The sequence below is a fragment of the Lithobates pipiens genome, unplaced genomic scaffold (genome assembly GCF_037356315.1).
Source record: "Lithobates pipiens isolate NorthernLeopardFrog02 unplaced genomic scaffold, aLitPip1_a1.2 Scaffold_13, whole genome shotgun sequence".
Classification (NCBI taxonomy): Eukaryota; Metazoa; Chordata; class Amphibia; order Anura; family Ranidae; genus Lithobates; species Lithobates pipiens.
Genome location: NW_027507718.1, coordinates 162,266,938 through 162,281,191, shown reverse-complemented (window position 1 = coordinate 162,281,191; position 14,254 = coordinate 162,266,938). Strand labels below are relative to the sequence as shown.

Genomic DNA, 14,254 nt, shown 5'->3' with positions numbered 1-14,254 from the left:
TCGGTTTAGCCCCTCGGGTCTTCACAAAAATACTGGCTCCTGTGCGGGCGGCCCTAAGATCCCAGGGAATTGCTGTGGATGGATATCTGGACGATCTTCTCTTGAAGGATCAATCTCATCCCTTCCTGGTCCAAAACATCTTAAAGCGGGAGTTCGGACGTTTTTTTTTTTGTTTTTGTTTTTTTTAAATTGGCGGCTACAAATACTGCAGCGGCTGACTTTTAAAATAAGGACACTTACCCGGCCAGCGTGCCCGCGTTGTTGGCACCCGAAGCCGATCTCTCGATCGTCTTTCTGGTGCTGCCACCGCCATCTTGGGTATGGGAATCAGTAAGTGTAGCCTTGCGGCTTCACTTCCTGGTTCCCTACTGCGCATGCACGAATCGCGCTGCGCAATAAGTATGGTCCCCGCTGTCCCTGGGATCCGTGAGTTTCCCCGCGGAAAGCGGGGGACCTGCAGGAAGTGGCGTAAATATCCGCAGATTCTGTGGACATTAATGCCGGAAGTGGGTGCAAATACCTGTAGTGTACAGGTATCTGCACCCCCTCTCCCCTGAAAGGTGCCAATTGTGGCGCCAAAGGGGGGGGGGGTTCCGATGAGCGGAAGTTCCACTTTAGGGTGGAGCCCCGCTTTAAGGACCGTTCAGATTTTACAACACCTAGGCTGGTTTCTGAATATAAACAAATCAACCCTTTATCCCACTTAAGTATTGATGCACTTGGGCCTAAACTTGGACACCGTCCGAGAAAATATATTTCTACCCTCCTGTAAGGATCAGCTCCATAGTGGAGCTCATCCGGTAGGTGAAAAAACAAGAGAAACCATCTGTTCGGCTTTGTATGATGTCACTGGGCAAGATCTTTCAACGCAGTCCCTTATGCTCAATTCCATTCCAGGTTGTTCCTGAACAACATTTTTTGAGAACCTGGAACAAAAACACTCAGACTTTGGATCATCCTATGGTTCTGCCCCCACACTCTACGGAGCCTATTTTGGTGGTTAAAAACCAGCAATTTAAAGGTCGGAAAATCCTTTCCTCCAGTGGCCTGGAAAGTGGTGACCATAGACGCCAGTCATCTGGGCTAGGGATCTGTTCTAGAAGAAGCATCAGTCCAGTGGCAGTGGTCTCAAACAGATAAGACCTTGCCCATCAATCTTTTGGAAATTCGGGCAGCCCGGCTAGCTCTGCGTTTCTGGACGTCCAGGCTGCAGGATCTTCCAACCTAAGTTCAAACCGACAATTCCTCAGTGGTCGCTTATATCAACCACCAGGGGGGCACCAAGAGCCCAAGGCCTCAAAGAGGTGGATCACATATTGAGGTGGGCAGAAAGGCATGTGCCCTTTCTGTCGGCAGTATTCATACCGGGGGTGGACAATTGGCAGGCGGACTATTTAAGTTGCCAAAATTTGTTGCCAGGGGAATGGTCCCTTCATCCCGAGGTCTTTCCCCAGACCTGTCAACACTGGGGGACCCCGGATGTGGATCTCCTAGCGTCCAGGTTTAATGCCAAGCTGCACAAATTTTGTGTCCAGAACCAACGATCCTCTTGCAATCGTGACGGACGCATTGGTGGTTCCTTGGCACCAGTATTCCCTGCTGTATACGCCTTTCCTCCAATCCAAACTCTGCCACATCTGCTCCGCAGGATACAGGCAGAACTAAGACCGGTAATCCTGATAGCCCTGGCCCAGGAGATCCTGGTACACGGAAATTGTCAAATTGGCAGTAGGGGACCCATTGCTCCTTCCGTTCCATTAGGATCTGTTGTCCCAAGGACCCATATTCCATCTTGCTTTACGGTCGCTGAATTTGATGGCCTGGCTATTGAGGCCAGGGTATTAAAAGACCGCGGGGTCAGAGGTGAAGCCTTGTCTACTTTGATAAATGCTAGGAAGCCATTTAAAACAGGGTTTGGAAATCGTACATTTCCTGGTGCGAAGGGAAAGGACGGAACCTTCGTAAATATACAATTGGTAAAATCCTTGCTTTTCTTCAGGCAGGAGTGCACTTAAGGGTCAAATTTCGGCCTTATCTGTTTTTTTTCCAAAGACCAGTTGCAGACCATTCTTTTTGTACCTTTAAGGGAGTAACGCACCTAAGACTGCCTGTTAAGCCACCCTTATGCCCTTGGGACTTGAATTTGGTACTATCAGCCCTTCAGAGACTACCCTTTGAGCCTATTAAGCAGATTCCTTTAGTCCTATTGACCAGGAAATAAGTAGTCTTGGTGGCCATAACTTCGGCCAGAGGAGTATCGGAGTTGGCCGCCCTTTCATGCAGAGAGCCTTACTTGGTTCTGCACCAGGACAGGACAGTCTTGCGCCCTCGTCAGGAGTTTTTGCCGAAGGTAGTTTCCAATTTTCATTTAAATCAGGACATCCTTCTGCCCTCCTTTTTTTTTTCTCCCAAATCTCAAGTCTAAGGAAGAAAGGTTACTTAATTTGCTTGATGTAGTGAGGGCTATTAGGGCCTACTTAAGGGTGTCAGCCCCTTTCAGGAAAACTGACTCTTTATTCTGCCAGAGGGTCCTAAAAAAGGACAGGCAGCTACAAGTTCAACTATCTTGAGGTGGATTTGCCAGGCTATCATGCAGGCATATGAGTTGAAGCACAGCGTTCCACCTAGAGACCTGAGAATGTATTCCACTAGAGGGTTTAGTGCTTCATGGGCAGTGCATCGACAGGTGTCTATGGCTCAGGTCTGCAGGGCAGCCGCTTGGTCTTCAGTTCACACATTCACCAGATTTTACCAGGTGGATGTCAGGTCTTAGGAGGAGACCGTTTTTGGCTACAGCGTGTTGCATAAGCTTTATCTCCCTCCCCTCAGGTGCATTGCTTTAGGACATCCCAGATAGTCATGAATAAATGCTCTGTGTTCCGTGATGTATGATAAAGAAAAACGGATTTTTAATACAGCTTACCTGTAAAATCCTTTTCTTTGAGTACATCATGGGTATCTCCCCTGGATGCATCTGGTGAGAAAAACAAAAAAACATAAACACCTCTGGAGTAGGGATTAGCTGAGGCGCGTTTGCATGGACCATGTGCAGAGTCTGCCAGGAAGTCGGCGCTGCGCTAATCACAGGCAGTGAGACATTGCCCGATCTCTGCAGCCGCACATCGGGGCATTGTCTCATTGCGTGTGTTTAGCGCCGCGCCAATTTCCTGGCGGGCTCTGCACGTGGTCCATGCGAACCCGCCTGAGCTCATCCCTACTCTGGACCGACCAGTAACAAAATGTCCCACACTCCGCTTGAGTGCTTTCGTCATATACCACTTCCTCCCAGTCTGAATATAGATAGCAGATATTCCAACCGCTAACAAATGCAACAAGACAATATTCGTTTGGTTGCTGAATGTGGACTGTTTATTTGAACAAGAGTACAGTCTTATATACAGTTGAAGAGGAGGTCACCCCCCCCTCCTGCTCATATTACTCCAACAATACACCTATAACCAGAAATGTAATCAACATGAGCTAGTTATCTAATCATTTACCCAGACTTGGTGACTCAGATATGACCTTTCAGGGTAGACTTGCTGTATCCTCACAACTTACAATACACATAAGTATAAGCGCACACCCCAATAGTTCATCTAGGAGACAAAGGTGTGTTAATGAGCACAATAAACTATTGGGTGAAAGGCCCGGGCTTTCCAGGTCTCATTAATCTGCATTCCTTTCACATACATTTGTCCACGGAGTATCAAGCTGGCAGAGACCATCATGGCCTCCTTAATAATGTCATTTTCCATTACATAACAGAATATCTTCCAAAATGCTTTGGGCTCCTTCAAATACTAGGGCCCATAGTCGGTAGGTAAGAGGCTAGCATTCAGTAGTCGCAGTCCTGACTGTGAGCAGAGCCAAGTGTAGCAGAGTACCCTCAGATTTCTGTATTTCGGCGCTGCTCGTGCCTCTCCTCTCGCAATCATTGGAGATGGGCAGGACTGCGAGAGGAGCCAAGTCTAGCCAAGTAAACTCTGCTTTCTGTATGTCAGCAGTGCTCGCTTCTCTCCACTCACAGTTGTGGAGATCTGCGCCAATTTTAAATCAGAGGCTGGGTAAGGCTGCAATGATGGACAGGGCTGCAGATGGACACTGGACAAGGCTGCAGATGGACACTGATAAGGCTGCATTGATGGGCATTTAAATGTAAGGTTTTTTTTTCCTTAAAATTCCCTCCTAAACTTGGAGTGTGTTATATGCTGGCGCGTGTTATACGCTGATAAATACGGCAGTTAAAAACATGAGCCGAGTACCTAGGCTTCCATTTATATATCTATATCGATTCATAATACTTCCACAAATTACATCAGGGACTGTACCAATAAAAAGGGGAAGGGGAGTGCAAAAATATTTTCGGTATCCCTCCACCTTCCAATATCTTTCCAATCTATACAGTCCCTTTCACCCAATTATTTTTCTAAGAAGCAACCTCCTTTTCTGTTTACCCCTAAACCATATTCTGGCAAGTCCTTCTGGGGCAAAATTTTGATCCTGTCTGTTCACATTCTTCTGTTGGCCTCTAGCCGTTACTTGATGCCATCGTTCTGGAAGTTGTATAGAGAATTTATGGTTATTCAGTCTCCAGTCCTGAATGTCCACCAAAGGTAGTTCCAGCACTTCTATAAAATGTTGCAAATCATCTTTAGTTTGAAGTATTGCTGTTTTTCCATTCCGTGTTGCTATTACCCGAAAAGGGTAACCCCACGATATTTAACATAAACTGCCCACAGAGCTTCCAACAAAGGTCTAACCCTCGTTCTTTGTGTTTGATGTGATAAATCTGGGAACAAAGCTATTTGAGCTCCCTCAAATTCAACTGTTGATCTATTGCGAACTGCTTTCATAATGGCTTACTTCACTGAGTATCTGTGCATTTTACATATAACATCTCTTGGTCTCTCTGCATTTTGGGGGATTAAGAAAAGAGCATGATGCACCCTGTCTATTTCAATCTTATCTGGTGCAGATGCCCCCAAAATTAAGTGAAATACGCTGGTCACCGTTGGAATTCGTTCAGAAAGCTGTTTTGTTTCAGGCATGCCCCTTGGTATATTCTGCCTGCGGTCTCTGTTTTCATGATCCGATCCATGAGTGTTCAAAACTCCCATCTCTTCCACTCTGTTTTCCAGTGCTCCTATGTCCTCCCTAAGCCCCCCCCCCCCCCACCCTGTTGTAATACAAGGAGTTAACATACTGCACCTAACATAAGTCCTTTGTTGGTCTTTGATCACTGCTGAGCCTTGTAGTGCCACCTTTTTCTCCCAAAGGACCATTTTCCAAGGGTTCACAACCCCTCCCAGAGTACTTTCTATCTCATGGAGACTCAGGTTTGCTCCTATGTTCCCCATCTGTTTCAACAGCATCACAATCAAGGATTATGGGATCTTTACTTGCTCTTAGAATGTCACCATCTGGGGATAAGAGGTTTTGATTTTGGCCTGGGGTAATATGGCCGAGGCTAGGTGTTGTAGCACTTTCCAAATCCAGCTGATCCTAGGCCCTGTACGGGGGGATTATATTTAGTTGTCCTCGGCCCTCCTTTCAGGTCGGAGGACCTGCGCTTCCTTCCCTCCTGGACCGGCACCATCTTAGCCGTGCACCCAGGGTCCGCACTGTTAGATGTGCTCTCAGCCTGTTTACTTGGCTCTTCCCACCACTGAGCTGATGTGCAACTGTATGGCGGTGTGTGGACATGCCTTTAGCGGTTAGGAGCATGCCACACTCGTTGCTTGCCTGCCTGGAGTTCTCGGCGTGCTTAGTCAACGTGTCTGCTCTTGCCACGCCCACTCCGAGTGCTGTGATAGTTAATTGAGTCTTCCTGTCGGTGTGAAACTGCCTGGCTGTATGACCTACGGGTCAAACAGCTCACAATTAGTCTGAAGGAGATCTGCATGGAATCGGGGATTTGCAGATTGTTGGTGCAATGCTTTCCAAATGCCTCTCCAAGGTCTCCAGCTATAGTAACCAACTCTATCTGGCCAAATGCACCCCCTCAGAGGTTGAAGAGCACCACTGCTATCAACGCTAATTGTGTTAATTTGTCCCTAATCCAATACTTGTGCCTTGCTATATGGTCTATTAACTTTTTGTGTTTCCCCAATATAAAGTAACCCACAAGGGCAATTTATAGCATAAGGTATAGCTGGGCACAAGTATTGGAAGGGATTAATAGACATAGGAGAGGAGGTGAGCTCTAGTATGAATTGTAAGGCTTTGGTAGGCTAAGAAGTGAGACTCATTCTAGATCATTTATACACCTGAAAAATTATAGTCTAGATGGCAGAAGCAAGTGACATTCCCACCAGATATGCAAATAACATATAATGGTCCCCCTAGCTCTATGGCAACGCCAGCAGAGGTCCGAGGACATTGGAAAAATGTAATGAAGAGAAACCAGTCTCTGTACCATCTGGAGAGCAATTTATAGTTCTTGAGCATAGCTAGAAACCAAAGACTTGTGGGTAAATAGGCTGTGTGTCAATCCTCAGGGGAGATCTCATATCCCATCTCCCTTTACGTTGTGAAAAGTGGGGAGTGCTTCATGGGTATGAGTCAAAATCGACCGTGTGGCAGGGCACCTCTGACAAAAGTCTGAGTCGCTTTAAATTCCATCAGTGGCCTGTAACCCCCCCCCAGTTTTACTTAAGGTTGCTAATTGAAGTTTTGTGAGCCACTGCAAGATGAGCGAAGGTGGAGTAGATTGAAAGACAGGAGCTACATGTGTGGTGGACAAAGGAGTCTGCTATAGGCTAAGCTGTTATGTCATACATACCGTAAACTGCAACTTGTCTACCACCTGGTAAGGCGATTGTCAACGGTACCCATATGTTAAGTGAGGCTGTTGTCAATGGGGAGAGCATGGCAAAAGAGCAGTATAGGCAGCCATGGCTCCATAGAAGTGCATGAAAGTCCACTGGCGTGATATAGTTTGAAATCTGAAAGGCATGCCACCCCATTTTATGAATCATGAGGTTTTCAGCAAAATTCAGAATACACAGGGATGATTAATATATATAAAATACCCTTAATTTAAATTGCACCCCATGAGAAATTCCATGGTGTGAATGTAGTCATACAACCATGTATTTTCTGTGCAATTTTTATTAATCGTTTGAATTCTTTTTTTCCATAGTGATACGGATGATGTGCAGGTTGTAACTGAAACTGACACAACTGAACATGAAAATATTACTCATGAACATGTGGTTCCAGAGCGCAGAAAGATGAAGCTGTTACAGTTCTGCGAGAATTATCGTCCAGCTTACTGGGGTACTTGGAACAGGTCGAGCACAGTTATTTGCCCACGCAGGCCATGGGCTCAAGACAATGTGAGTATAGGATGCCTGTATAGATAGGATTGTGTGTGTGATATAGATTTACAGAGATATGTATATGGATAGAGTGTGTATATGTATATGTGTATATGTATATGTGTGTGTGTATATGTGTATGTATATATGTATATATGTGTATATATAAATTTTATTAGGGGTGCGCATCTTTTATGATTTTCTGGTTCATGATTACCGACGAGCCACCACTTCCGCTTGGGCCGCCTTCCACCCTGCAATCTTCTGGAACACATCACAGTTTCCAAAAGATTGCCCGGCTATGCAGTACAGCACAGTGGGACATGCACACCCGGCTGTGAAGCTGCAAGCTGTCACAGCTGGATGCCCACAGTAGTATTGCCTGTGCCGTGAACAGGTGGGGGAGGGAATGGAGGGTTTGGGTGGCCACGTTGCTGGATTGTGGGACAGGTGAGTGTCTTTTTATTAAAAGTCAGAAAATACACTTATTTTTTTTATTTTTGTAGCTGCTGACTTTTTTTTTATTTTATTTTTTTAACTTTATATTTTTAATTTCTTTTACACAATTTGTAAAACCTTTCATTAATTTAAGTTTTAAAATGAGGAAACAAGGGGAAGTAACAATACCATACAGTAAAAAAAACAAGAGGGAAGGAAACTATGCAGCTTCAGGTATCCCTATGACTCATTCTAAAAGGTTCCTTGTCTAATATGATGTCCTTTCTTTAAGAATCACCACATTCATATTTTGTTCCCATTCCCTGCTGGATGGAGGGGAGAAAATTTGCCACTTCTGGGCTATAAATTTCCTAGCCTGGAAGAGGCATCTCAAAATTGCTAGACTAATGTCTTTTGGCTTACTCTCTCCCTCTATCCACCCCAGTATACATAACATGGGGTCCATAACAATGGGTACCTCAGACACCTGTCCACCACCTCCTTCCAGTATCGGAACAGCTTGGGACATCTCCAAAACATGTGGATTAAGTCTCCCTCTATCTTATCACATCTCGGACATTTAGCATCATATCTTCTACCAAACACAAACAGTTTTTGCGGAGTGTAATATACTCTATATAATAAAAATAAGTGTGACATCCTCTGGGGTGGGGAGAGACAAACCCACGTTGCCAATTCAAGAATCGTTTCCCATTGTGATTCTGTTTCCCACAGCACTTTCCCATTTCTGCCTATGCGATCGTTCCTTTATTTTCTCCCGACACCCTTTATTTAAACTTGGGTAAATTTTGGAAATTAGGCCTTGGCCTATATATGAGAGCTGCTATCCTTAAATCCTTCCAGCCCCCTCAGAAGTGCCCCCATTCGGTTAAAATCAAGGGGGTGGTGACATCAGTGACAGAGGGATATTTGTATGTACAATAAAGGAGACTCTGGGGACATATCGGGGTCACTTTAGATGGTGGCAAGTTGTCGGTCTCCTCTCCTATGTATTGTACACAGGTATGCTCTATACACATAGCACTCTGTTCTTTACAGAGTACAGGCCACTATGCTCCTCACCATGTCTCCTCTTATGATATAACACAGTCCTATGTGTAGTGAGATTACCTGTATTCATAGAAGTTTTCAGTGACAATACCCCCCCCCCCCCCCCCCCAATCGACTGGAGGAAACGCTGGCATGAACTTTGAATGGGGGGGGGGGATTTTAGAGGACACAGGGAGGAACATTAAAGCCCAGGGGAGAGGAGAGCTTGCAGATAACAGCCAGAGAAAGATGAGAATTTCACTGCTTGTATCACACTGTCTCTGCTTCTGTGTTTTAGCTGGGGACACGCTGCCATGGAAACAGAGCCTTGTGAAGAACATGCTTGTTCTAGATAGCAGCCTGGGTGTACCTTTTCACCAGACACACCCACATGTCCTCTAGAGGGAGGTTGTGAAGGAGTGGCTCGATTGTGAAGCTGTATCCACCCCCTGGAAACTTTTGAACTGAGAGGCTGATTCTGGGCCCTTTAAAAGACTATTCTGCAAGATCTAAAGGGCTGAGGAAAGAAAGAAATGCAGGTTTGCGTTCCCATACTACTTTAAAGGAACGCTTTGAAAACACATCCGATCTCAAGGGGAAATATCCTGCTGGGTATCGATACTAATATGGACTGGGTAATTTGTTGGGAACTAAAGGATGCCATGGACAGAAATTAAAATTCTCAACCTACAGAGGGCTGAATTCAAAGACGCCCCGAAAATCAAAGTGAAAAAATGATGCAGCAGGCTAGTCCATTTTTCTCAAATTTAATTGCAACAACTCAGAATGGTACTCAGTAGTATGTCTAGCTTCCACGTGCTTGTATACTTCCTGACAACTTCAGGGCATGCTCCTATTGAAAAGACGGATGGTGTTCTGGGGTATTTCCTCATAGATCTGGACCAGGGCATTGAGCTCCTGAACAGACTGAGGTGCAACCTGGCAGCGTCGGATGGACCAAAACATAATGTCCCAGAGGTGTTCCAGTAGCGGACCTGCCAATTCTGGTGTTCAGTAGCAAATGCTAGTCGAGGTCCATTGTGCTGGGCATTGAGCACAGGGCCCACTAGAGGACATCGGGCCACCCTCATGAAGTCTGTTTCTGATTGTTTGGTCAGAGACATTCACACCAGTGGCCTGTTGGAGGTCATTTTGTAGGGCTAATTTAATTTAATTAACACCAAAGCAGCTGAAACTGGTTAACAACCCCCCTGCTACTTAACTGACCATATCAATATCACAGGAGTTTAATTGACTTGATGCTATACTCTGATTAGAGTTCCTTAATTTTTTTTGGAGCAGGGTGTGTATATATATATATATATATATATATATATATATATATATATATATATATATATATATATATATATATATATATATATATATATATTAAAATTTTATTCAGTTGTGCTCAAAAGTTTACATACCCTCGCAGAATTTGAATTCTTGGCCATTTTTCAGAGACTATGAATAATACAAAAACTTTTATTTCACTCATGTTTTTTTTTTGGCTGTAGCCATTTATTAACAATCAACTGTGCTTACTCTTTAAGTCATGGGAACAAACTACTCAAATTACTCTAATCAAAAGTTTACATACCCTGGTGATTTTGGCCTGATAACATGCACACAAGTTGACACACGGGTTTGAATGACTATTAAAGCTAACCACCCTCACCTGTGATCTGTTTTATTGTAATTGGTGTGTGTGTATAAAAGGTCATTGCGTTTCTGGACTCATGACAGACCCTTGCATCTTCATCAAGTGGTGCACTGACGTTTCCAGATTCAGAGTCATGGGGAAAGCAAAATTATTGTCAAAGGATCTGCGGGAACAGGTCGTTGAACTGTATAAAACAGGAAAGGAATATAAAAAGATATCCAAGGAATTGAGAATGCCAATCAGCAGTGATCAAACTCTAATCAAGAATTGGAAAATGAGAGGTTCTGTTGAAACCAAACCACGGTCAGATGGACCAACTAACATTTCAGCCGCAGCTGCCAGGAAAATTGTTTTGGATGCAAAGAAAAGCTCACAAATAACTTTAGGTGAAATACAGGACTCTGAAAACCTGTGGTATGGCTGTTTCAAGATGCACAAGGAGGAACTTGAAGAAAGATGGGCTGCATGATAGAGTTGCCAGAAGAAAGCCATTACTACGCAAATGCCACAAAGTATCCCACTTAAAATACGCCAAGCAGCACATAGGTCTGGCACAGTCATTTGGAGTGATGAGACCAAAATGTAGCTTTTTGGCCACAACCAACGTTACATTTGGAGAGGAGTCAACAAGGCCTATGACGAAAGGTACACCATACCTACTGTGAAACACGGAGGTGGATCGCTGATGTTTTGGGGATGTGTGAGCTACGAAGGCACAGGAAATTTGGTCAAAATTGTTTTTCAAGATGAAAGGAGTATGTTATGAAAAATACTGCCGGAACATTTGCGTTCATCAGCCAGGAAGCTGCACATGGGATGTACTTGGACAGTCCAACATGACAATGATCCAAAACACAAGGCTAAGTGGACCTGTCATTGGCTACAGCAGAATAAAGTGAAGGTTGTGGAGTGGCCATCTCAGTCTGCTATCCTCAATATCATTGAGCCACTCTGGGGAGATCTCAAACGTGCAGTTCATACAAGACAGCCCAAGAATTTACAAGCATTTACCAAGTGTGATTACAGTGCTAGTATGCATAAGACCAGGATGTACTAGGCTGCTGGTGCTCATCCGTTCACCAAAAGGTAGTGTGGTACTTGTACTGGCACTATGCTGCATACAAGAATCATCATGCAATTGTACCACCTCAGTGACCTGGGAATGGGGTTGTGTACGCATTACCTTAGCAGGAACCTCCATTGTCTAAGCCAGGGGTAGGCAACCTCGGCATGCCAACTGTGGTGAAACTAATACCATCATGTCTCTGCCTCTAGAAGTTATGCCTGTGATTGTCAGGGTCTTGTAATGTCTCATGGGACTTGTAGTTTCAAAATGGCTAGAGGGCAGAGGTTAACTACTCCTTGTCTAAGGTATGTTTCAGGGTGCTGCTGCTCACTACAGGTTTGTATTCTGAGCCTGATTCTGTCAGTGAGGCTTTCCCATCGATCCCATTTGACATACTCCAAATCCTGTAGGCCTCTTCACTAGTGTAATTTTTGCCACTATATTTACAGTTCCGTAATGTTAGACGTTAAAAAGAACCTGGCTGTCAGATACTGCCTGAATCGCTAAAAAAATTACCTGCTCATGCTAGCAGGCATCAGGCCTGATCTTTAAGGATAATAAAAATCTGGTGTTTGGATTTTTTTTTGCTTTACAAAAAAAAAAGTGAATGCTTTCACAACCACTTTAAACTAAATGTGGTTTGGTTAACCTTTTTAATGCAAGAGAATGCTGTGTGTTTGAGAGCCAATCTGGTTGCCAAAATATTTTATTTCAAAAGCTTGTAATGTTTGTGTGTGGTAGGGATGAGCTCAGGCATGTTCGCATTCTCCACGTGCAGAGCCCGCCAGGAAGTCTGCGCTACGCTAATCACAGACAGAGACATTGCCCTTTCTCTGCAGCCACGCATCAGGGCACTGTCTCACTGCCTGTGATTAGCGCAGCGCTGCGCCAACTTCCTGACATGCTCTGCACATGGAGCATGGGAACAGCCCTAAGCTCATCCTTAGTATGTGGGCTTGTTTTCTTTGTCTGCACTGGGATATTCTGAGTCATTGCAATGATTTACCAGCATTCTGACACATTTCTGAGGGCACAAGACTGATAATGATCCCTTGTATTTTGTCATTCCTCTCTAGTCACTCACACTCTTTGGCACTGTTGTAAAATTCTTATGTGTTTCTGTGATTTAAATGGCTGTATACACATGTATAACATAGAAAACAATTTGTCTTTACTCCAGGCTCTTTTGGACTATGAGGTGGATAGTGATGATGAATGGGAGGAGGATGAACCTGGTGAATCTTTGTCTCATAGTGAAGGAGTAAGTACAGGGTTCAAATAAATATAATTTAAAACCTGGAGTTTTTTTTCACTGCTGTTTTAACAATGTTTTTATTTTACAGTACAATATTTGTAATCCTAAACCATAGGTTATATGCAGGCTGCCATAAGATGATGCTTTGATACATTTTTTTATAAGCCCCTGAAACAATTGCCTGTGCAAAATGTAAAGCTGATCAACTATTGACATTGACAGTAGAATAGAGCTGCACGATATATCGCTAAAAAAAAGTTCTCGATTCAACCTCCCTCATGATTTTAATCCACCATTTCCACAATTTGTGTAACAAGTGCAGAGCAGTTCTGCTCACAGCTGTCAAAATAAAAAAAGCAGCTGGCTGAAAGATATTGTATCCTTGTGTTCTTTTAGAGATCAAAGGGTTGAACTTCAGTCTGCAAATGATGTCAGTTTAACCACTTAAAGACTAATGCCCTGTACACACGATAGGATTTTCTGACAGCAAATGTTGAATGTTGGCTTGTTGGAAAGTCCGACCGTGTGTATGCTCCATAGAAAATTTGATGTTGGAAATTCCGCCAACAAATGTATGAGAGCAGGTTCTCAAATTTTCCGAAGACAAAAGTTGTTGGAAATTCCGAGCGTGTGTACATAAGTTTGACACACAAGTCCACACATGCTTGGAATCAAGCAGAAGAGCCACACACTGGCCATTGAACTTAATTTTCTTGGCTCGTCGTACGTGTTGTATGTCACCGCGTTCTTGACGTTCAGAATTTGACATTTGTGTGGCCTTGTGTATGCAAGACAAGTTTGAACCAGTAGTCTTCGGGAAAAAAAAAAACCGATGGACTTGTCTGAAAATCCTATCGTGTACAGGGTATAAGCCATTTTCTGACACTTTAAAAGTTAAGTCTATTTCTTAGAAATTTACTTGGAACCCCCCTAAAAAAAAAAAAAAAAAAAAAAAAAATATATATATGTATATGTGTATGTGTATATGTGTATATGTGTATATATGTATATGTGTATATGTGTATATGTGTATATGTGTATATGTGTGTATATATGTATATATGTGTATATATGTGTATATATGTATATGTGTATATGTGTATATGTGTATATATGTATATATGTGTATATATGTATATATGTGTGTATATATATATATATATATATATATATATATATATATATATATATATATATGGCAGAGACCCTAGAGAATAAAATGAGTCGATATTTGATGTCACTGTATTTGCGCAGCAGTCTATCAAACGCTATTTTATGGGGAAAAATGCACATTAATTAAACTAAACAGGAGCGTTAGCCCAATCTTTTTGTATAATGTGAAAGATATTCTGCCGAGACTTATGAGAGAATCACAATCTTTATTCAAAGCAAAAAAATTGTGATTTCTTTCATCCAGAATGCAGAAATGTTCATCTATCTTTTAGAACATTGTCTGA

The 14,254-nt window shown here is 43.3% G+C and overlaps 1 protein-coding gene across 4 annotated transcripts in view; it reads left to right on the top strand.

Annotated features, from left to right (window-relative positions):
* CHAF1A (chromatin assembly factor 1 subunit A) overlaps window positions 1-14,254 on the top strand; it is a 623,099-nt gene that overhangs the window by 320,407 nt on the left and 288,438 nt on the right. For all 4 annotated transcript variants that reach the window (XM_077475776.1, XM_077475775.1, XM_077475778.1 and 1 more), the window contains 2 exons: window positions 7,145-7,340; window positions 12,723-12,803. In XM_077475776.1, the coding sequence (XP_077331902.1) occupies window positions 7,145-7,340; window positions 12,723-12,803 (277 nt within the window). The remainder of the gene's footprint in view (window positions 1-7,144; window positions 7,341-12,722; window positions 12,804-14,254) is intronic.